General features: G+C 42.9%; 1 protein-coding gene across 1 annotated transcript; it reads left to right on the top strand.

Annotated features, from left to right (window-relative positions):
* Positions 1-7587: 7587 nt before the first annotated feature.
* Positions 7588-15514, top strand: NMUR2 (neuromedin U receptor 2). Its single transcript, XM_062502418.1, has 4 exons — positions 7588-8307; positions 13376-13460; positions 14181-14306; positions 15255-15514. The coding sequence occupies exons 1-4, from the start codon at positions 7588-7590 to the stop codon at positions 15512-15514; spliced, it is 1191 nt and encodes a 396-aa protein (XP_062358402.1).
* Positions 15515-22765: the final 7251 nt, after the last annotated feature.

Raw genomic sequence — 22765 nt, 5'->3', positions numbered from 1 at the left:
TCATTTCTGTCTAGTGCAGAAATTTCTTTCATTAAAGGTACAGCAGAATGCATTCGGTTGTTGGTCAATACAAGATGTGTTTAGCATTTGGAACAATCACAGAAGATCGATGGAGTTTTGGGTCAGCTCAGATCTCGTTGCTGATCAGAGTTTGCAAATTTGCAGATAATGAAGGTGTCTTGTCTAGGTGAAATATCTGACACTCTGGATGCTGGGCTGGTGTCCCAGTAAGGGGAGGAGGACCAAGCCAAATTTGTACATCTGCAATTAAACCAGCACTGGGGAAGAATAAAGAGAGATGTACTGCAGCAGTTGTGGCCTTAGTGCCCCTAAGAAAATCACAGATCATAGAAAAGTTTGGGTTCATCATCTCCTTCCAACACCAGGGACATTTTGCATTATCCCAGGTTCCTCCAAGCCCGTCCAGCCTGGCCTTGGGCACTTCCAGGGATGGGGCAGCCACAGATTCTTTACCTGTGCCAGTGACTCACCACCCTCACTGTAAGGAATTTCTTCCTAATATCTAATCTAAACCTCCTCTCTTTCAGTTTGAAGCCATTTCCCCTTCTGCTATCATTTGTCCTATCACAAATGTACATACTGCATTGTTTTGAATCTGAAATGAAGAGGGCACAGCCTTCATCACCATGTCTATTTGCAGGGTTTTAGTGGGAAGCTTCCGAGACTCTCACTCTCCTCCAGTTTCAGTGAGGGGAATAAGCTCCAGACTCCAACTGGCAGATTGATCTAAATTCTGATGGAGAACTGTCCTAATAAAGTCACTGAATCCAAAATCACAGGTCAAAGGAATACTGAGGCCATCAAACCCCACCCCCAGTCCTGGACAGGAGAGCTGTTCTCCCTGCATGGGGACTGCTCTGTTCTGTTCTTCAGCTTTGGAAATCATAGATAGAATATTTTAACTTATTCTGCAGTTTTGCCTGGGGTCATCTCCCTGCTGAGTGGGTGGTAAAGCACAAAAATATTTTTGTGGTGTCCAGCACAATTTGAAGAAATCTTTTTAATAAGTTGATCCAGTTTGCTTTCCATGTGTAAGGGCCATTAGGTTATTTGAAAACTATGGCAAATTATGCCTCTGGCTCATATTTTTGCATCATTGCTGTGTCTAGAGTTTTCTTTCTCTCTCTAACCTTGTAGCAGGAGACATTCAAAAGAACATTACCATCCCTTGCTGCATTTAACTTAACCAAGATATGACTCCTGGGGATAGTCTAATGTGAAAAAGAGCAGGAAGAAATCATCATGTGTCAGCATATTAATGTTCTAAATTAATGCACATCCTTCTTCATAAAAATGGTTTCTTCAATTTCAAGTCAAATAATATTGATTCTCAATGTGACACAAAGACTAGTGATCTCTGTAATACAACCTAAAAGGCAATCTGAAGAGTAGCTGAGGCAGGAGGAAATGGAAACTTAACAAGTGTTTTTGCCAAAGTGTCAGTAGAATTATTCTTTTAACGAAGACAAGAAATTTAAACATGCATAGGTAATTTAAGCAAGCCTTTTCTGAAATTCCAAGATGAAAAAAGCTCTCTAATTTCTGCCTTCTTAAATTGTGTTATTGGTATTGGTAATATTAGTATTGGCATTAGTATTAGTATGTAAGCAGCTCTGAACAAAATGTTTACTATTTCACAGAATATAAACTAGCACATCATTGCATTTCTATGGGAAAGTGTATTAGTATTCCAATAGGTACCAAACTTTTCCAGTTATCTTTGTGTTTCTTCTAGCCAGGCTACCTCCACCAACCCTTAAAGAAGAAAATGTTTAGAAAAGTGATTCTCTTAATATTTCTCTTAACATTAGATTTGTATGTGATATGTGCTTGTAAATTCCATGTGCCCCATTTATCAATTAAATTGATGTATCCAGTTGTCCTATAACAAATTTCTGACTGTCTACCACCTCCTGTAGCACAATGCATCACTACCTCTCTTTGAATATGTTAAGATTGTCACTGTGGTTCCTTCTGTCTCCTCAGTGTGTATGTCTAACACATACCAGGCACAGTGTAGGCTCTAGGATATTGATGGCTTTTTTTCCACTGGAGGAAAATCCTTGCCTGAACCCCAAGTGTAGAACAGAAGATAAATGGATACAAATTGAAAAATATCTCTGGTATGTCAGGGAAGTTAGGTGTGTTTTGGATCAGACAGCCAAGTGAGTCGGGCTCTCATGAGAAACATCCAGCACGAGGAGAGGAAGAGATGCAGGGGAGTGCTGATACTGGAACGGGCACAGAGAGCCACAGAGAGGTGCTGAATCATCTGATTCTTCCTACGTAAATCTGAGTCCTGTAGTACCAGATCCCTCCTGACTCAGCCTGAATCACCCTGTACCCTGCTTGTGACTTCCTACATTTCCTCTCATGACAATTCTTTCCTCTTCCCCCACGTAAACCAAGTCCCTTTGGCATGATGGACACATTCAGTATCACAAGAGTTTCTGTATCAGGGTGGTTTTTTTTCAGCTCTTTTTGCTGTTCCCCTGCATATGAAGTCTGAGCCACATCCCTGGCTCTCACCCACTGCCTCTTCAAAGCACGAGCACGTACATGGACACAAAGACACAAAAGGCTTTCTAAAAACAAAATACACCATTCTCAGAAATTTCTGGAGTCAATATGAATAAAGCAATCCATTGTTGAAAATGTGTCAATAGGGACCACCCCACTGGGTAGGAGAGGAGTAGGGAGTGCCTTTTAGCACTGGGCTGTCCTTACCCTGGACCTGCTGGATGCCTCTCTGGCTCTGTTTTCAGCTGTCCTAAACATCTTCTCAAAAATGAAATCTCCCCCTAAATCCTGATGGGAAGGGGATGGAAAAGACTGTACAAAACTGAAGTATAGATTCATCTCAGCTGTTTAACAAGCCTGCTGTTAAAGTTATTACCCACTTCTCCTCTGCAGACAATGAGAAAAATGAAGCTACTCCATGTTATGTATCTCACCTCATGCTGTGGCTTAGGAGAAATCCCTGCTGGAGGTTTCTCTTTCCATTATTGACTAAAGTAGGAACCTGAAAAGTCTGTGAAGACCCATTTGCTGCTTTTAATGACTAAAGTTAGTCAAAATGTGCTCCACTCCTGAAGTGGCCTGTGTCTGCACTGCCTGTGTAGGATGCCAGCTGCTCCAGGCAAAGAGGTGCCCTTCTCGGTATTTTATACTGTAGTCATGAAATCAACTTCTTATGTGCGTTGATTGATATCCTGGGGACTTCAGATGTCATGCACAGCCGTGGAAAAGCTCACTGTGAAGAGCCAAGGTAATTGCAAAATGATTTACAACAAGGCATGGAAAGGCTGCTGCAGATCCAGCTTTTGTTATAGTCCAAGTGCATCCTCCAGCCTTGAGGATCTGTGGCCTGTTGAATTTTATACTGAAGCTACTTAAGAAAACAAAGAATCACATTCCAGCTACTGTAGGGAACATTTCAAACAAGCTTTTCAAATGAGAAAAAACAAGTCAAATCCATGATCTATAATTATAGCCTCAGGAATTTATAAGGGGAATGGGGTTATATTTTTCTAGGAAACGGTGTTAATGTACTCAGTGTAGTATAGCTTAATATTTCTGCTTTCCAGCTCTGCACCCTCTTATTTGCATCCTCCTCTTTGCATTCCTCTGAGACAGAAACTCTTCGTACTGCCAAGTTCTACAAGGATTAAAACAGGGAGTTTGAATCTGCAATTCAGAACTCTGTGTGGCCCCAAGGGCAGCTCAGAAAAGCTCCATGAAAGGAGCAGTGAACTCAGGCTCAGACAGGCTGGAGAGCAGCTCCCTCACACAGAACCTATAAAGGTTTTTGCCCTGCCTTCAGTATCTTCAAATTGCAGGGGAGAAACCACTGAAACCACAGAATCTGCAAAAGGCAATTGGAAATGAGAAAAAGCCAAGCTTCACCTGATAGAGATAAAAAATATTGGACTTTCTTTCCAAGAATTCTGGCAAACCCAGCACTTCTCCAAGCCCTTCCAGTGAAGCAGGATGGCTTCCTGAGGGTGTGTGCACAGTAAGAAGTGCAGCGTTTTCCTGAGTAAGCTCTGAGCAAAATCCCCTGCAGATCTGCTGAGAGGTGCCAGCTCCAGTCCTGGGTGCCAAGTGGACAAATCAGTGCAGGATTGCACAGACAGACTCCAAGAGAATTGATTTGTGGGCCACACCAGGGCCTTCACACAGTTCTATTGCTTCCAGTTCCACAACCTGAGCGTATGATGCTGGATGAGAAAACTTCCTTGTCTCACTGAGTTGATAAAAATATCCCAAAATAGCTTGTTTTGCATGAATGCAAGTCTCCATTCTGAGATAAACAAATGTTCAGAAGGGTCCATCATAAAGGCTTATAGTTCAAAGTACACCCCTCTGTCAGTGGGGCCAGTGAAGCATTTATCCATTTTCTATACTCTGGATTACTTCCACTGTCCTCTGCCTCCTTCGATTAATGTGCCCAATTTTGCCATTTTCCAATTACTCACCAGGTACTAATGTAAAGTTAATGGGTGCCCTTACCAGGGCTTTGACAAACATGAAGGTGCTTGAATTCAGCCCTGCTTAAGTGTGCACTTTGTTGTTCATAGTGGAAGCCAGGGATGTGCTGCAGCACGTTACACTGGGTTCCACAATGTAAACAAGAGACATCACCAGCATGAAGACATAGTCAGTGCCTCACTGTGACTCTTGCACAGTGCCAAAAAAAACCTGTCTGGGTTAATGTTGCCAATATTACACTACATTAATGGCAATATTACGTTGCATTCATTACATTGCTATTGTATAAAGCTGCACAATTCCCAGGCCAGCACACAGGACACCCTCTTCCTTCGAGTGTATAAAAGAAAGCACCAATGAAGTTTGCTTTATAATGAAAAATACCAAATGCTTTAATATAACTTTCATAAGGAAAATCTGTTTTTATTTTCTGTCTTGGTTGTAAAAATGAAATATTTCCTTTCATATAGAGCCAGAGCAAGTCTTTGGTTGGATACATTCTTCTATGCTTTTTGGACAGATATGATATAGAACAGAAATAAAGCTTTGAGAAATAAACTGAAATATATTTTCCACTCTCTTTGTCCTCTCCATCTGCAACACAATTGTGGTCATAGCAACATTGGTCCATGGGTTATCTGGTTTTCTTCTCCCTCTATTCTTACAGGTTTTCAGCATCTGAGCTCAGCAGGATCAGAAAGGATTGAGAAGAAATGGAAGTAGGCACAGGTGGGTCTGGCACATCCACACCTCCAGGTGACCTGATGTGTTTGTACAGCCCATTGCTTTCCTCTCATAGACATCACAGTGGGTGTTACTGCCCTTTTGGCTTTTTAGTCAATAACTCAATCCTTTCTGGTTTCCTTTTCTGTAAGACTTTTCTGTTCAAGCTGAACAGACTCAATCTTCCACTTCAGTTTCTTTACAGAGGTTAATGTGCAAGAAGAAAAATGAAGGCAATTTGGTGGCTACTTCAGAAGGATTTACTCACCTCAGGTATGCTGCAGTATGGAGTGGAGTGATGGAATTTACCAGGGGAAGAAAAATGAGAAACGGAAAGAAATTAAGTATTAAGATATTACTGGGGGGGGGGGGGGGGGGGAGAAACAAAACAAAATATATTAACAAATCAAGCAAACAAACAAACAAAAAACAGTCAAAACAAAACCACAAAAAGGAACAAAATTGAAAGTGAAGCAGAGCCACAGAAAAATGTTTAGTCCTGCACAAATTCTCAAATACTTGTCTTCTGTTGTGCTCTGAGAGAGTTAATCCTGTTGTCAGCCAGGAACCCACCTAATGATTCCTCTGCTCCTACCTCTTACATCAGCAGCAGATCAAGATCAATTCAACATTGCTAAAAAGCAGGGAACAGCTATAAGATGAATCCCAAGTGAATGGAGCATTAGGTCAAAAGGGCACATTTGTTATTCAATAATCCAGCAAAACTTTTCAATCTGCTGAACAAAATACCTCTGTGCAATGCTAAAAATAAATGAGCTGGGTCTTTCTGATGCAGACACCTTATGTGTGAGATAATTTCAGCAGGTCTGAAAGTCTTCACAGGAGACTTACTTCTGCCTTTTAGTGTGGTTCTTGTGGTACTTTCCATGCTTTTCACATTTTAAATGACTGCACAGTAATTCCCAGGCTCCACAAATTGAATGTGCCTCTAAGGGAACAACCCTTGCTCCCCCATGCACTGCTGCTATTTTGAAGGCAGTCTATGCTTATTGGAACAGCCTTTTTGGCTTTTTTCCTTGAGAGATCAAAATAAAGGAGAAAAGAGACACACACACACAAATAGCAGATTCAAGGAGCTCCTTGCCAAAGGATGTCAGGGATGTAAAAGGTTTATATGGCTTCAAGGAGGGGACTGGGCAGATATTCAAAAGTGAGAGCTAGTGAGAGGTTCTGGACAGACGAATCACACAACAAGATGACAAAAATCCCATCAGTTAGCTCTCAGACCTTGCACCTCTTCAATTCCAAACAGCTGAATGTTTTCTGAACCTCAGAAAATTGTATCTACAGACTTGGAATCTTTTTTGTTTTAGAGAAGTTCAGGAAGGTATCAAGTATTCATACAGAGCTAAACTATCTATTTTGGCACAGACAATGTATCCTTGCAGGATACACTTATTTTTGGCTCGGAAAGTGTGTTTGCAGAATGCTTGTCATTCATGAAGAAATAAGAGTTTATAGAAGTTTGTGCCCCATAGGCAATAAATATTGAATAATATTCTGTACAGAAATATTCCCAAAACAAGCGGGTTTCTCTAAGAATATCAGATCAAATTCCAGCACACTTGGGAAGTAAGAAAATAGTTTTATTTTAATAAGAATTTCAATTAAAATCTTTAGTCATATCTCAGAAGAAAAACAATTGCAGTGTTTAAAAAAAGGCTGAAGCCTTATAATTCCACAATAATGGCTACAGAAACAATTTGGCTTTCTACTGATCAAACTCTGTCTCCAAGTACTTGCTGCCATAGACAACAGAAAATAAAAATCAGTAGAGATTTGAAAAACAAAATCAATCCAGAATCTTTTGGGTTTTTTTGGTTTTCTTTTGTTTGTGCCTCATAACTGGATGTAGCACCACTATCATTTTGCGAACGCTTTTTGGACTGAGTTTTGGGGGTGTTTCTGGTCTACTTTCCCACCTCTGACATAAACCTGCAGCTGTTTTCGTATCCTGTATTTCAGAATCCCAGCTCCCTAAATCCCACTTTTGCGACTCTGTAAATGCATCAGCCACGGGAGCTGATGCAAGTGGCTGGAACCTCTTTTCATTCTCTATAATCCAATGCACTTAGCGAGCCAATGAATATGTGGGGAAGGAGGGGCTTTCTGGCTGAGGGGGTCTGTGCAGGAGAACAGCTGTTGAGCAGCAAAACCTTACCCAGAGCCAGGCAAACACACTCATTCACATCCTCAGTGGCTCTGTGCATCCAGGGCTGGCACAGCCAGCCACAGCCCTCCTCCCTCCTCTGCAGAAAGTGAGTACACTTGCACAGAGAATCAGAAAGGACAAGGAAGCTCAGCTGTGAAACATTTCAGCAGAGCCAGCAAATGGCCTGGGTCAGTAATTTCTCCTGGTTAAACCACCTTGTTCTACATGAAGAGCGTCTCAGGGGGTACTTAAACAGCACTGAGGATTACTTAACCTTCCTGTGCGGGCCCAGACGGAGCCACCTGTTCCTGCCCATGGCTTTGGTGTACTCCGTGATCTTCCTCGTCGGGGTGGTTGGGAACTTCTTGGTTTGCCTCGTCATCCTCAAGCACCGCAACATGAAGACCCCGACCAACTATTACCTGTTCAGCCTGGCGGTCTCAGACCTGCTGGTGCTGCTTTTCGGGATGCCCCTGGAAGTCTACGAGATGTGGAGCAACTACCCCTTCCTGCTGGGGCCCGTGGGCTGCTACCTGAAGACGGCTCTCTTCGAGACCGTGTGCTTCGCCTCCATCCTGAGCGTGACGACGCTGAGCGTGGAGCGCTACATCGCCATCCTGCACCCCTTCCGAGCCAAGCTGGACAGCACACGCCGCCGTGCCCTCAGGACCATCCTGGCCCTCTGGCTGCTCTCCGTGCTCTTCGCCCTGCCCAACACGGGCACCCACGGCATCGTGCTGCAGCATTTCCCCAATGGCACCCTGGTGCCCGGCTCTGCCACCTGCACCGTGGTCATGCCCCTGTGGATCTACAACTGTATTGTCCAGATCACTTCTTTGCTCTTCTATGTGCTGCCCATGGGGGTGATAAGTGTGCTGTACTATCTCATGGGGCTAAGAGTAAGTCCTGCTCCAGCTGTGCTCAGTGTATCCTTGGCTCATTCCTGTGTGTTTGTGTCTATATGTGGCTTTTGAGTGAGTTCTGCACCTTTTTGTAGCCCGTGTTTTCCCCCTAAAACAGCAAAAGTGTTTCTCAAACCTCTGAAAATTGTAGACCTAACTTCTTCTCTGGTGCAATCGTGTTCTGAAATTAATATAGCTATGCTGGGGAATAATTTACCCCAGTCTTCTAATAAAAACTTTCCATCATTGCTGCTCACATCTGAACATTAATGAAACACCCAAGTCTGTAAATTGATTCCAGCCTCTCAGAGATTTACGCTTTTGCAGTAGGGACTAGAAAGAAATGGACCAAAAGGAAAATGTGAAAAGAACAAAAAGAAGATGGCTAGTGATTGAATCTTGTGTACTATTTGTTCTCCCTTTCCTTGTGACTGTAGAATTTCCATTGCATTACTTTCTTCTTTTCCTTCCTTGGAGCTGGTGCTAATATTCACTTGTTAAAACTCACAAAGCTCATAAACTCAAATGTTACCTTATTGCTGCAGCTAGCAAATTCAGCAGTCATTTCTTTATATAACTACACCTTTGTTTCACCAGGCTACCTTAGAGCTTATATTCATTCTCTCCAGAAACTGAGACTACTTTTGACAAGTATCCATCATGTAAATGTGTGGATAAAACAATCAGGATCACAGTGTTATAAAACTAAGTAGCACAACACTGAAATGCATTTCTAATCACAGTGACTGAATGACTTGCTTTTGTCTCATAAATTACAGACATTTAGATAATCTAAAACCCATTTTATCACACTGAATGCAACTTAAAGTTTACAGAGATGTGTCTGATCCCACAGCAAAAAGGGGGACAAATGAACTTATTAAATAATGTGCAAGAAACTCAACCAAATCTCTGCTGGTGTATATATCCTTTTGTTGTGCTGGCTGATATGTACAGTTGCCTGAAATTATGCAGAAACAATTTTTAATTACTCAGGAAAAAAACATGGACTGTCAAAAATCCATAGCACAGAGCAGATCCTCGAGGCAGTGAATGGGTTAAACTATCCCAAATGTCTGGAGGTTCTTTAGGGATCTTTAGATAGTTTCAATGAGCATTTTGCAAAATAAGACCTGAAAGGAATGACAGGTGATGAAAACAGAGTTGTTACAACAGGAAAAAGAGAAATCCTTGAATTTATAAAAGGAAGACTTGAAGGTTGTAATAACTTCTATTTTCAGCAGCAGATATTCCTATACCCCATCCCAGAAGAGAAGCTCAGTACCAGATGAGGGCTGATCCCCCAGGACTTCTGCAAATGCACACATTTGTTCAAACTGTCTTTCCTAAAGATAGTAATGTTCACTCTTTGTGCCTCTGTTTTCCTGTATATCCAGCTCAGACTTCCAAATTTTAACAGGATCCATCCTGGCTAGATCTGCATTATTTCCAAGCTTCACTGGGCAAGATGATTTCATTTCTTCAACAGAAGTGATAGAAGAATGATGTATGTATATATATGATTTACCAAGAGGAGACACCTTTTATCTACTCACAGAGGAGGAAATCTGTGAGACTTTAACAACACCCTGCAGCCTCCTGAGTGCCAGGTATCACTCACAGAATGTAGTGGAAAAGCTCAGGGTTGATCCAAAGGTTGTACAACAGCTCAAATTCAGCAAACAGACATGTAACCTTTTCATATCCATGCTTTTCAGAAAGGGCATTTCCTGACCAGTTTCTCCCTCAAGTTCTGCCAGTGCTGGACAGTCTCAGGATGCAATGCAGACTGGGACAGGTGACCTGCCAAGCAGCCATGAGAAGGCAGCAAACATAGGTCACAGGCTGAGTTAATTTATAGTTTACTTCCTAGAAAAATGTAAAGATACACTTTTTCACTTGGAAACAATTGCCTACCTCATTATCTACTTGGGTATAATTTTGAGGTTTGGTGGTTTAATATTGCAATGTTATGGTCAGTTGATCATTCCAGCACCAGTGTAAAGAAGAGAACACTGATCATTGCACTGTAAACTCATTAGGATTAATTGGAAGTGGAAGCTTCCTGCTGCCTCTTTCATGGGGTTCCCATCACAAATAAATTTAGGATAAATCTCTAAATCATCCAGGCTCTTCAAACCCAGTTCAGCTGTTGAGCTACTGATTGCAACCCGGAGAGGAGAGGAGAGGAGAGGAGAGGAGAGGAGAGGAGAGGAGAGGAGAGGAGAGGAGAGGAGAGGAGAGGAGAGGAGAGGAGAGGAGAGGAGAGGAGAGGAGAGGAGAGGAGAGGAGAGGAGAGGAGAGGAGAGGAGAGGAGAGGAGAGGAGAGGAGAGGAGAGGAGAGGAGAGGAGAGGAGAGGAGAGGAGAGGAGAGGAGAGGAGAGGAGAGGCACAAGATGAGAACATTGGGCAGTAGCTGCTCATGGAAGTTTATCCCTGGGGCACTGCTTGAGATGGGATTGCTTGGGTAGAAATTTGCATCACAGCAGGGTTCAGTGCAAGGTTCCTGCCCATTTCTTTCAAACATATTCCTAAAAAGACACAGGCAGAAGTGCTGATCACTGCTTGTCTGAAAGTCATACTCTATTTAAAAAGGGTTTCTGACAGTGTGGGCTGGATGATTGTTCTCCCAAGGTTCCAACTCTTCTTTTATTCTCTCATGCCCTCAGTAACTGGCAATACTAATACTAATACTACTACTAATAATAATAATAATAATTAGTAGTAGTAGTAGTAGTAGTAGTATTTTGACATAGTAGCAATTTTACTTTAGCTGTCTCTGAAGCAAGACAACTTATTCTTCAATAATTTCTATTATTGTGCCAATGCACATCTGGTCCAGAGTTTATTATCAAAATCTATTTCTCCCTCGAAAAGCCCAGATGTTAGATGCTCAGAATCATCTGTGGAAGGTTACTGCCTTTGGCTAGTTTCTGTAGAGCCCAGAAAGGCTCTTCCAGAGTCTGTCTCCTTTCCATGGAGGCTGTTCAGCACTCCTTGTCCCAGTGGCTGGTTCTCCTTTGCCATTGGGGTGAGCTGAGGGCAGCAACTGCTTCAGGCAAACCTCCAAAACAGGCAGGATCTTTAGCAGAAGCCTTGTGGGGTTTAAACACCAATTATTCCATCAGCTGGAGAGAAACTTTGATCACCACTAGTGTCAGACAGGCCAAGGAGTTTACAGAAAAGAGTTCTGGTTTTGCAGATTACAGAAAAGAGTCCTCCTTTTGCAGTGACCTCACTATGTATGTCTGGAGATAGGTGAGACCCTAATTTCACTCAGCCTTTTGATTTCTGGGATTAAATTCTGTAGCTAATAAAAATCTGTGGGGGAAATCCAATTTTCAGCTTCTTGCTCCAGCCAATTTTAATTCTCTGGCAGTGAAAGGGTAGCATTCATCTCAAACCTGCACAGCCTCATACATCACAGTGATGTAAAAGTAACCAGTACCTTGGCTGGGGTTCTACCCCTCTCAAACCATTGGCGTTAACTCAAATTACAACCACAGACTCATTTATTTTTTTCCCTCCCTGTTTGTAATGTTTCATTGTTTTAATAAACTGCAGCTGCTGAGTTGCTTCTTACCTGTTACACCTTCATCACTTGAAGCTAAAGAGGAACCTTACAGCATCATCAAAATGACAGATGGAAAAGGAAAAATAAAGATACATGTGTCTCTGGTTTATTACAGCATCAGCACACTGTACTCTCTGAGACTTTGGAATATGCCTTTGGAATAGATTACTGTTGAGACTGAAAACCACTGAAGGGGATCTAGGGGTTTTAATAAATTCGATAATTTATCAGTAGATGTGCTACAAATCAACTGAGTCCTTTCCTTAAACAACTGTGGCTATGCCTAAAAGTTACAAGGAGAATAATGTAAAATATGAGAAGCCGAATTGCATTATAATTGACTATAATTCCATTTACTTGGTTTTTTTTCCTTTTATAAATAGAATAAAGAGAACATTGAAAGAAGGGCTCATTTCATCATCCTTATAGAAAAGCATTATTAATCAGAAATCAGAAAACAAAGTCACAGTGTAAAAGGCAAAAGGCAAAAGCAAAGGGCACAACTAGCATGTCTTCATGAGGTTTTTACAAATCCAGAGTGATTTCTAGCTTTTCCCTCATTCCTGATATTGTCTCATATATAATTAAGTTTTGGTTCCAGTTTCTCTACTTGAAAACAGACAAAGCTGTTGGCTAATCAAGAATTTCCACTGCAGAAAGCTGGGACCAAATATGGACTTCCCAGATATGATTTCTTTGATATTTAAATCAATTGTCCTGTCCATGCAAACCTGATTTTTTCACCACCAAAGCACCGGTCTTCCCATCATAAACATACTGGGGACAGATTCCAGGGATGATCAGGTTACTGCTCTTTATGTCCATTTTTTTTGAAGTCCAGGAAAAACTACTGGAGAAAAATCTCTCCTCATTGTGCCTGAGCAGTGCGTGGCTAAATCTGTGTGTATCATGAACTCTCCCCATCTGCAAGGCAGAATTTCTGGGGTTTGCTCATTAGATGGGTTGAATATCAACTACTCCCAACACTCAGGACATGAAACAAACTCTCTTGAATTCTACAGGATTTTTTCCAATAATTACAGCTGTGTTGTACTGAGGCCTCTCTAGGTATTTTTTGGATCATTGGTTTGTGCTTAATTGTGGGGAGCACTTTTTTGGAAAATAAACAAACGAGGGATATTTTGCTAGAAGAGAAAATAATGCCTAGCAAAATACTGTTGAAATGGAACATAAACTGTGAACCAAATATTGACTCATTGAGAAAGGGTAAGAGGGGAAGTGAAATACAAAATTGTTGTAAACATGGAGGTTCAGATGCATAACACCTGCAGATTGTTTTAAACCTAAAGCTTCCATGTTTTTCTAGACAAAAACTGACATTTAAATGCAGGGGGTTTATTTTCAATGAGTCCTGAGTGGCCCCAAATTTTGTTTTCTCAAACTACCGCTATCAAAATATCGAACAGCCTGTGTCTGGTGGGGACGTGTTCTTTTGCCTAAACTGTCCTCTGGTTTCCCTCCTTTTGCCAGTTGAAAGGAGATGAATCTTTGGAAGTGGAGGAAATGGCTGTGAATGTTCAGAGGCCATCCAGGAAATCAGTCACCAAGATGTTGTGTAAGTAGTGACTCCTTCTGTGCTTTATTTACCATGAGCAGGAGTGTGACCAGATCCTGAAGGGTATTGAGTAAGTTCATTGAATACAAGTGTTATGAGACAAGTACCTGTCATATTAGAAAAAGGCTTATTGCTCTTTTATCTGGACTTGCAGCAGTGAAGCATCAGGGGTAACTACCAAAAGACTCAGAAAGGAAATTTTCCTCCCCAGCACAAGAGGAGGTTGAGCAAAACTTCGTGGGCAGATGCTTGCAGGGCAATTTTCCAACATCCCTCACTCTAAACCAGCTCTTGCAGCCCTCGGGGGAGGTTCCCCTTTTTTCAGAGCACAAATAGTCTATCTTTTACATTTTTACAGAATGTACATCTGTTTTGCATTACATCAAACTGTACTTTGGAACCAGCCTGGTTTTATGACCCTGGAATGGGTTTGGCCTCCATATATACCTCAACATTGCCTCACTGTTTCCTGCTCTGCTTGAATATCACTCTGTGTGCATGCATTGGGTTATCCAATTCAGGAATTAGTAGAAAGATTATTCTTTTAGTTGGTAATGGTTAGACAGAAGACAGACAGGATGGAAAATATTTTGAAATCGTGAATATAATTTATAAATTAAGTCTTCCATCCAGCTTTTGGAACTCTCTGCCCTGTGCATGTTGGTGAACTATATCCCCCCATTTCTGACCTGATTTTCTTCTTCCCTTTCTCCATGACAGTTGTCCTTGTGATAGTTTTTGCCATCTGCTGGGCTCCATTCCACATAGACCGACTTTTCTTCAGCTTTGTTGTGGAATGGACTGAGCCTTTGGCCAATACCTTCAACATAATTCACGTGGTGTCAGGTAAAACTTTCCTCTTCCACTTGCACAAGGACTGTCAAAAAAATGTATTTGTGAGCGGTTTCACCTGGAATGTGTAAAATTTATTGTGTAGGGGACATGAGACTTGAATGGAAAACCTCCTTGAGATTTGCTGAGCTGAGTGATGAGAACAGTGCCTGAATACAAAGTTCAGGCAGGTTTCTGCAGCTTTCAAGATCTGGACATGTCAAATTCACAAAGAAGAAAAGAAAAAACAAAAAGGATAGCATGCATCATTTTTAACTGCTTTTAATTCTTGGGAATGTTCAGAAGTAAAGACTTCAGCTGCTTTTGAGAAGTACACAAGAGCAGGCAGCATCTTCCACAGGCTCTCTGGGGCAAATTAGAAACCTTACTAAACGCAAGAGCCTTACATACTGCTCAGCGCTGGGTGATGAAACCAAATCTTTATGGCCTTGCCAACTGTAAAATTAAGGGCTTTTCAAAGAGGAATCTTATTTTCAGTCTGCCATGTGAAAACACTAAATGTGGCCATTAGGCAGCTCAGACAAATCCAATCCTGTGCCATTGTCCTGGTGAGTTGCAGGAAATTAGCTTCCCCTGGCTGGAAGTTATCCTCTGATGGCTCTGATGGGGCACCAGCTGTGCAAATCCTGCTGTGGGGATGAGGGCAGTGCTGGAGGCAGGTCAGGGCAGCTCAAGTGAGAGCTGGTTCCTGAACAGCTGGAGAGACTGAGCTCCAGTTAACATTCTCTCCCACTTTCCTTTCACTGCAATGAAAGCTGAGCTAACCTTGGTGAGACATTCCTCTGCCTGTGCCAGGAAGGCAGCAGAGCTTCACTGCTGCTGTCTCCATCCTTGCACCCAACCTTGGTGGACCTGTGTAGCCAACAAAGAGATTTTCTTCTTCTGACATGGGTTCACACACAAATGAATGTCTCTCTCTTCCTCCCACCCTTGTTCTCCCAGGTGTTTTCTTTTACTTGAGCTCTGCCACAAACCCCATCATTTACAACCTGTTGTCCCAGCGCTTCAGGATGGCTTTCCTCAATGTGATTTCTCCTTGCTGCAAGCACTGTGCCCGTAAACATCCCACTTACAAGATTTCATCCAAGAAGAGCATGTTTGTGATTCAGAATCACAATCTCATGGACTCTGCTGAAAACTCAAGTCTCCCTGGCATGCACAGGGCATCTGTCAGCAGCTCTCAGCTCTCCACTGGCCTGTGACTTCTCATGTTGTGATCCAGGTGAGAGAGAAGGTTAAGAAAATTACTTTAAGAAACTAAAGCAGAAGAAAACTTCCAAAAAGACTGATTTCAGCAAGAATTGCTCAAGAGGTGTCCCATTGAATGAACAAAGGAGGAAAGTGTATTTAGGGAAGCACTGTACTACCCCCAAGCTAATGGGAGGGCTGGAAATCTGAGTTTGCTCACTACAAGCTGTGCCAGCAAAGAGCTGCTTTGAAAGGTGAGAGACACTCCCCGTGTTGCCAGCACAGGAGAGAGAATCAGCTTAGCCAAGTCTTACCAAATAGCTTCTTTTGCAGCAACTGAAACAGTTTTTACTTATTTTGGAAAAGTACAGCTGTTTGCATAAGCCTTCTCTACCTTCTTCTAGCTTTAGGTAAGCCAGTCCCACTTCCCTCTGCTACAACCTTCTTGAGACATGGCTGCTGCAAACCTCTCCTGTCAACATTAGCAAATGGGCAAGAATGAGAGCAGGGCTGATAAACACCAGCTACCAGCAACAGCTATTTCTGGGCCAGAAGAACCAGGGAGCCAACAATTGTATAATAAAAGTAAAGCAAACTTTTGCTTTCTGAGCTTCTTATCATTACTTCAACTTCAGATAGCTGTGTGTTGTCTCCACCAGTGAAGTCCTGTGGTTGTGCTTCAGCAGACTTCACTCCTCCTATAGCGGGTGGATTAGCTATCACCAGGAAGGAGCTTGGACAGCATTCACAACAGAGGGAATTGGGACAAACATTATACAAGGGCAATAAGAAGGGGAGTTTTGCAGTGATGTTGCATCTACTAAATTCAGTTTTTGAGCACAATACAAGGCCTGAAAAACTTTCCTGCATCCCAGTAGTGCAAACAGGTCCTGAAGGCAGTACACTCATATCCGAGCTGACAATTGCCTGGGCTCTGTTCACTGCAGGGACAAGGCCCTATAGAATTCTGCCAAGGGAGTTCAGGGACGGTCCATTATGTGATAAAGAATTTAGTAAAACTCTGTCTCACATGCTTCAAAGCCTGTTCATTGTGTTTCAGGGAAATGCCTCCCGTGTGCATCCTGACTCAAGGCTGGGTTTGGTCCCCATGCTGGGCTCAGGCTTGGCACGCACTGCCACAGAGAATCATCCCATGAGTGCCACCAGGGGACTGGCAGCTACTTACACAGCCAGTGAACACTGAGTTATCACAGCAAATAAGAACATTAGTCCCTGCAAGATGATACACTGTATGCATAAAAACATTTTCCATTCTAGTCACTGGGGATCCAGATGACATTTCCTACCAAGGAGGAAGGGATTGTACTCCTGGTTACCACACTTTGTTTGTTTGCCCCTAAGTTTTCTGTTTGATTCTCACTGTAGGACTCCGAGGTGAGAACCTCATGGTAGCTGGAGAGGCCCCTCTTTACCCTTTTTACCACCTGCAGTCTTGAGAAGCACACCTTGGAGAAGGGAAGAGCCACACACAAGGCCCGCAGAGGAAAGGCCATTCCTGCTCCCTCGAGACACAGCTGAAATGCTTTGCCACCCCCAAGTGGACACTTGCATTTTACCAGTGACATCTACATTTTTAAGCAGAAATTTTGTGTTCTTTTTCCCTCTGCCAGAGATTTTACAGGGTGTTTTCCCTCTGGACAGGCCATGGCCATGGTGCCTTGCTGCCATTGGGCTGCCCAGGTCCCTGTTCTCCTGCCTGTGCATTGCTCCGAGCTCTGTGGTCCCACCTGAGGACCACCTGATGCCCACCTGGGCAGTGGCTGTGCTGGATTTCCTCCCTCACCCTGTGCCTCCCTTGGGCAGATCCCTCACTGAGCCCTGGGGGTTTTCCTCCCTGTGCCAGCTGTGTGAAAGCTGTCCTAGAACCAGCCAAAGGGGTGAGGAGACTGCTGTTCACCACAGGCACACATCCAGCACGGGCTGGAGACGTTCCTCTGCCAGGTTTTGTGGCTCTTTCAATGCCTGTTATGCATTCAGGGTGAGACAGCATCCTGTGATGGTGCACAGAGCCATCCATGAGTGGGAGCCATCCACGGGCGATGCTGCTCTCTCCTCTCCTCTCCTCTCCTCTCCTCTCCTCTCCTCTCCTCTCCTCTCCTCTCCTCTCCTCTCCTCTCCTCTCCTCTCCTCTCCTCTCCTCTCCTCTCCTCTCCTCTCCTCTCCTCTCCTCTCCTCTCCTCTCCTCTCCTTATAGGAGAATCCCAACCTCCAGCTGCAAAGCCAGGGCTTGATAAATGCATCCCTTCACTTGCAGATGAGCACGCAGACCTGCAGACAAAGGTTGGCGGGGTGAAGTTGGAGGACAAAGATTTAATGTGATCTCAAAGGAAGCAGCCGTATTTTTGTCCCAAGGGAAGACAAAGAGGTTTGTGAGGAAGGGGAAGCAGATGTGGGAGGAATGTGCATGGATGGAAAAAATTTAGAAGAGAAGTAGTGAGAAGCAAATCATCATGAAATCACCTGGTTTTGAATTAACTTATTTTCTTGTCCTAAGGTCAGTTTCTATCACATTTAATTTGTTGTCAGTCAAAAGCAGTGATATGCATAAGCAAAAACTACTGAGCTTTTTTGGCCAAATATCAAAATCAAAGCTGAAAACACTTAGTCTTTCACCAAACCAAACCTTCTGTGAAAGCGTTATTGGGAAAGACATGACAAAACTCCTCTGAATCCTGCTAAAAATCAAACAAATGCAGTGAAAAAATGCAGACTAACTGGAGACTCCAAGTTAAGTTCCCTGTGACTGCACAGCTTGATATCCCCTCACTCATGAGGGAGGATCTCTAGAAAATAATTGATGAACTTTGTCCCTAAATGTAGTCAATGTCCACTGGAGACTTTACTTCCCAAAAGGTCGATGCTTGACTTATTTATCACTCTGCACTCTGTTCTGATATTTACCTCCTGCATTTTGAAAGCTGGATTCAAAGATGAAAAAAATGGGAAGATGGATAGAGATGTCATGAAAGCTGATGTTATTCCTTTATTTATACATTAAGGAGCTTTCATAGCCAAGTGCTAAAAAATGTTGGCAACTGGCTGAGAAAAACTTCTGTTGCACAAAAGTGGAGAACAATTCTCTTTCCCCAGGAGTGGTCTGGTGTGATAAAACTGTATTTATTTGAAATCAAGCATGACTTTGGAGACAGAACTGTCCATTGATTTATTTCTCTGTTTCTCTTTCCCTCTGGGAAATGTGTAAATGTGTGAGCAGAAAGTGTGGAGAGCACGGGCAGTGCTCCAGCACAGAGAACAAAACGTGGAGAGTCTGAAATGCACTACAAGGAAGCACTCAAAGGGGAGAAGAATTGTGTTCATTGCCTGTGAGTGATGCTCAGATCTAGTGCCAGGTCCAGTTGGAAAAAACACTGTGAACAGCAGGTGAACAGTTCTGATAAATTTATATGAAGAGTTTTTGAACACCACTGTGTTTTGAAGTGTTTAAACCACAGCTTATCAGTAAAACTAAATGTACATTTCAGCTGCAGAGATGGTTATCTGTATCCTTATATAACATGAAAATAAATATACTAAACTCTGTCTACCTAAGCCTGGTGCATGCTCCAGAAATCTTCATGCTTCTTGCTTCTCCCTCTGATTTCATGTGAGCAGCAGCAGATGGACATTCCCCAAATGTTCAGCCAGCACCAAGTGCAGGGCACCAAGGACTCATTACAAGTCACAGCACTTTAAAAAAAAAAAAAAAAAAGAAAAAAAACCCCCATATTTCAGCTGGTATATTTGCATAAAACCAGCACAATTCCCCATGGGCCTTGTGGCATCCAAGAATTCTGCACAACTACTCCTACAGGGGAGGAGGTTAAAGACTCAGCAGCACAGTTTCATAGCCAGGAGAGGGTCCCAAAGCAAAAACTGCTCCTTCCCAGCCTGTGCAACTGCCAGATCTGCTCTCCCTCTCTGTTTTACCACAGTTGTCTCATTTTCTCTGCTTTCATTTTGACACTTGCTAGTATTTTCCCCACTGAGGTTTCTTTTTCTACAAACTAGCAAATTGCTGAGCTGTAGCATTTCCATATCAAATGGATATTAATGTAAGGATAAATATGATAATGAAAGCAGAATGAACAATAAATCAAACGAGCTTTTGCAAGGATTAAAATTTGAATTTAGAATTCGGTCCAAGCCTATGCAATGATGGCAAATGTCCTTCAGAGTGAGCTGAAGGGTTAAAAGAGTTTGCAAAGAAACTGCAGAAAATTGCCCAGTCTGGGCCCTGCATGTTTCCTCACCTGGGAAAAACACACTTTTGAGGTTGTTAGGACAGGTCACCATGCACTGAAAGACAGTGAACATCTTATGTATGATTCCCTGACTCTGAAAAAGGAATTTGCCACATACAAAATGGACCATAATGTAAGAACCTCTACAGGAGAGTCAAGGGTTGTTGATTTTCTTCCACATTTATTTCCATTTACATTCTGGGTGGTCAACAGCCTGCCTTGGTCATACCCAGACAGAGCTATGTTCATTTGCTACCAGCAGAAAAAGACTTTCTGTTACTGTCTAGACTTCACGAAGCCCTGAAAGGCTGTAGCTCATGTTTTAAAGGCAAATTATCTTAAATCCACTTAATTTTTAAAGAAGGATTAATTTTAGATGTATGGGAGCTGTTGGAATAATTTGCTTCCCACTAGGATAGTTAATTCATTAAAAAAATACTGAAGTTCTTATTGTTAAAGCCCAAATAACTTTTTTCTTGCATGCTCAGCTTACACTATTTTATGAAAAGTAGCAATTTCCATCCCAGAGGAACAGGCTTTTGTTTGATTTTTTGGTTAGACATGGGTTTTCCAGAGGACCCTTTGACTCAGAAGTCTGCAACATGATCTCCATCAGAGGAAAACTGTATTCCTTTTTCTAGTCAAATGACAGGAAATAGCTGCTCTAAAATCATTTTTTCTGACCTACTTCAGTCATCTACTTTAGGTGTTTTACAGGTAATTTTTATGCATACCTTCTGCATCTGAAAAACACAGCCAGACAACAAGGCACAAGTGACCTTGGAGTGCTGTGTGCTCTTTGCTGCAGAGCAGGTATGTTATCACACCCTTTCAATTTGTTTCATTTCTTCACAACCCAAGAGACTCCCTTAAAAATGAGTCACTAGGAAAATCATGTTCCAAATGAGCAAAGCAAATGGCTCACAGCTAAATCACCACTAAACAGTGGGAGAACAGCATCCTCAGGTGCTCACCTAGCACTTTGTTTTTCTGGGGCTGCTGCCTCTGGGACACCTGGGCTACACTCAAAAGGCAGAGAAATTCCAACAAAGCTCTAGCACACGTAGGATTTGCAGTGGTTTTTTTGCAACTTTTCAGTTTTCTTTTCTTTACTTTGCTTGTGTAGGAGATGACAAGGACAGGAAAGATCTGTCCTGCCAGAGAATGTGCTAAACAGCTGCCTGAACTCAATGGAAAGTCTCCAAAAAGAAGTTTTTTCACACTGCTGTTGACTGCAGTGCAGGTTGGGCAGCACAGAGCATCTGCAGCAAAAAAAGTACAAGAGTCACAGTTTAAGAGAGTCACAGTTTTGGGAAACAGAAAACCTCACCAGACTGTCTGCGAGGAAGGAAACAAAGCACTAACACAGGAACCTCGAGGTATATTTAACCATGTTTATTTAACCATGTACACACTGGGGCTTGTTAGCTGGCTTGGTGTCAGGGAAATCCTGCATGAAGAGGAGTTCTTTGAGTGTGAACAAACCTGGTTAGCACCACAAAACTCAGCTTCCCCTAAGCCCTGCAGCTCTGCTTCCTCCCAGCTCAGGTTACCTGCTCCCATGGAAGAACAAAGCACAAAAACAGCAGCAGGTATCAATTTCCATTTCAGTAGCACTGGCAGGCCCCTCCATTGGAACTGAGCAGGATGCTCTTAGCTTAAAATGATGCAAAGCAGTTATTGTCCCTGTGTCCCCTCAAAGATGAGCAGCAGTTGACACTGGCCCAGATATATCTGCCTTGCTTATGTATCCCAACCCCAAGACGAGGGGCTCAGTCATGTGGGGCTGGCTCTCTGTGCTTATCAGACTGAATAGTCCCAAAGCTGGGGCTCACACAGCAGCCTAGCAAATCCCAGCAGACCCACTGCACTCCTCCAAGAGGCAGCAAGGACTGCCAGACATGATTCAGCCTCAGCACAGCCCAGTTCTTGTGTGTCTCTTGCATTAACAGCAAGGAATACTAATATACAAGTGTTAGTCTCAGTCTGGTTCCTTCCGGTCTCATTTCGCTCCCCATCCTCCCTCCCAGGAGGAAGAGCTATATTGAAAATCATCTCTTCCCCCCCACCCATCCAGTCTTTTTGCTGCTAAGAAATTCCACGGAGAATTGAGTCTTTTCTCTGCAACTTTATTTGCCAGCTGTAGGGTTTTCACACCATTATTTGTATTCCAGTCCCGATTTCAATTACCTGGCTAACCTTTTCAATTTTCACAGAGAGTGAGAATCAGAAAACAGCAGGTCCTTTATTACAGCTCACACTGGCAGGGAATTCTTTGCCCCCCTTCCCTCCCCCAGGTTTGCAGGAAAGCTCTGTTAAATTCAAACAAACTCATTGATAATAACTTGTCTATTTGCTTATGCTTTGCTGGCTGTTAAATATTCTGGTCCTTTCTGTGGACCTCTCTTCCATTCTCCTTTTGGCATGAGCATATTATATTTTACACCATTTCTAAAAGCCGAAAAGAAGCAATCTTAAGCCTTCACCCTGATGCTTGACTCCAGTGGGAATTCTCACCAGGGTCAAGCACTGGAGAAGTTAAAAGCCTTGTGCTTTGAGAGGGGCTGTTTGCTAAACTTTGATAAGCAGGACATGGTGGTGGCCAGTCCTTCTTTCCATACCTTAGAGCACATCCCAGTGGAAGCTCAGGGCATTGGGGGTTCCCTCAAACAAGGGGTGAGCCAGGCACAGGACACCACTCTGCTGAGCCCAAAGTCACTGCTCTGCCACCAGATTGTACTGGCCACAGCTGTCACCCTTTTTGCCTTTCTCAATTTTCCAAGTCACATCCCTCCTCTTACCTCCTTTATTATTCTGAGCTCTTGATCCAGCAGCCATTTCCATGCCTGTGCTCTGCCTGCCCCATCACTCAGCCATCCCAGATCCTAGAAATGGTTTATTTGACTGGGGAGGGGAGAGGATTTAATGCAAAAAACCTGTTCCTTAGCAACACCTTCCCATCTTTCTTCTTCTGTTATTTTCAGCTCATTATCTTTCCCCATA

Source organism: Cinclus cinclus, chromosome 14, assembly GCF_963662255.1.
Source record: "Cinclus cinclus chromosome 14, bCinCin1.1, whole genome shotgun sequence".
Classification (NCBI taxonomy): domain Eukaryota; kingdom Metazoa; phylum Chordata; class Aves; order Passeriformes; family Cinclidae; genus Cinclus; species Cinclus cinclus.
Note: the sequence above shows the minus strand (reverse complement) of the source record. Positions and strands in the feature narration are given on the sequence as shown.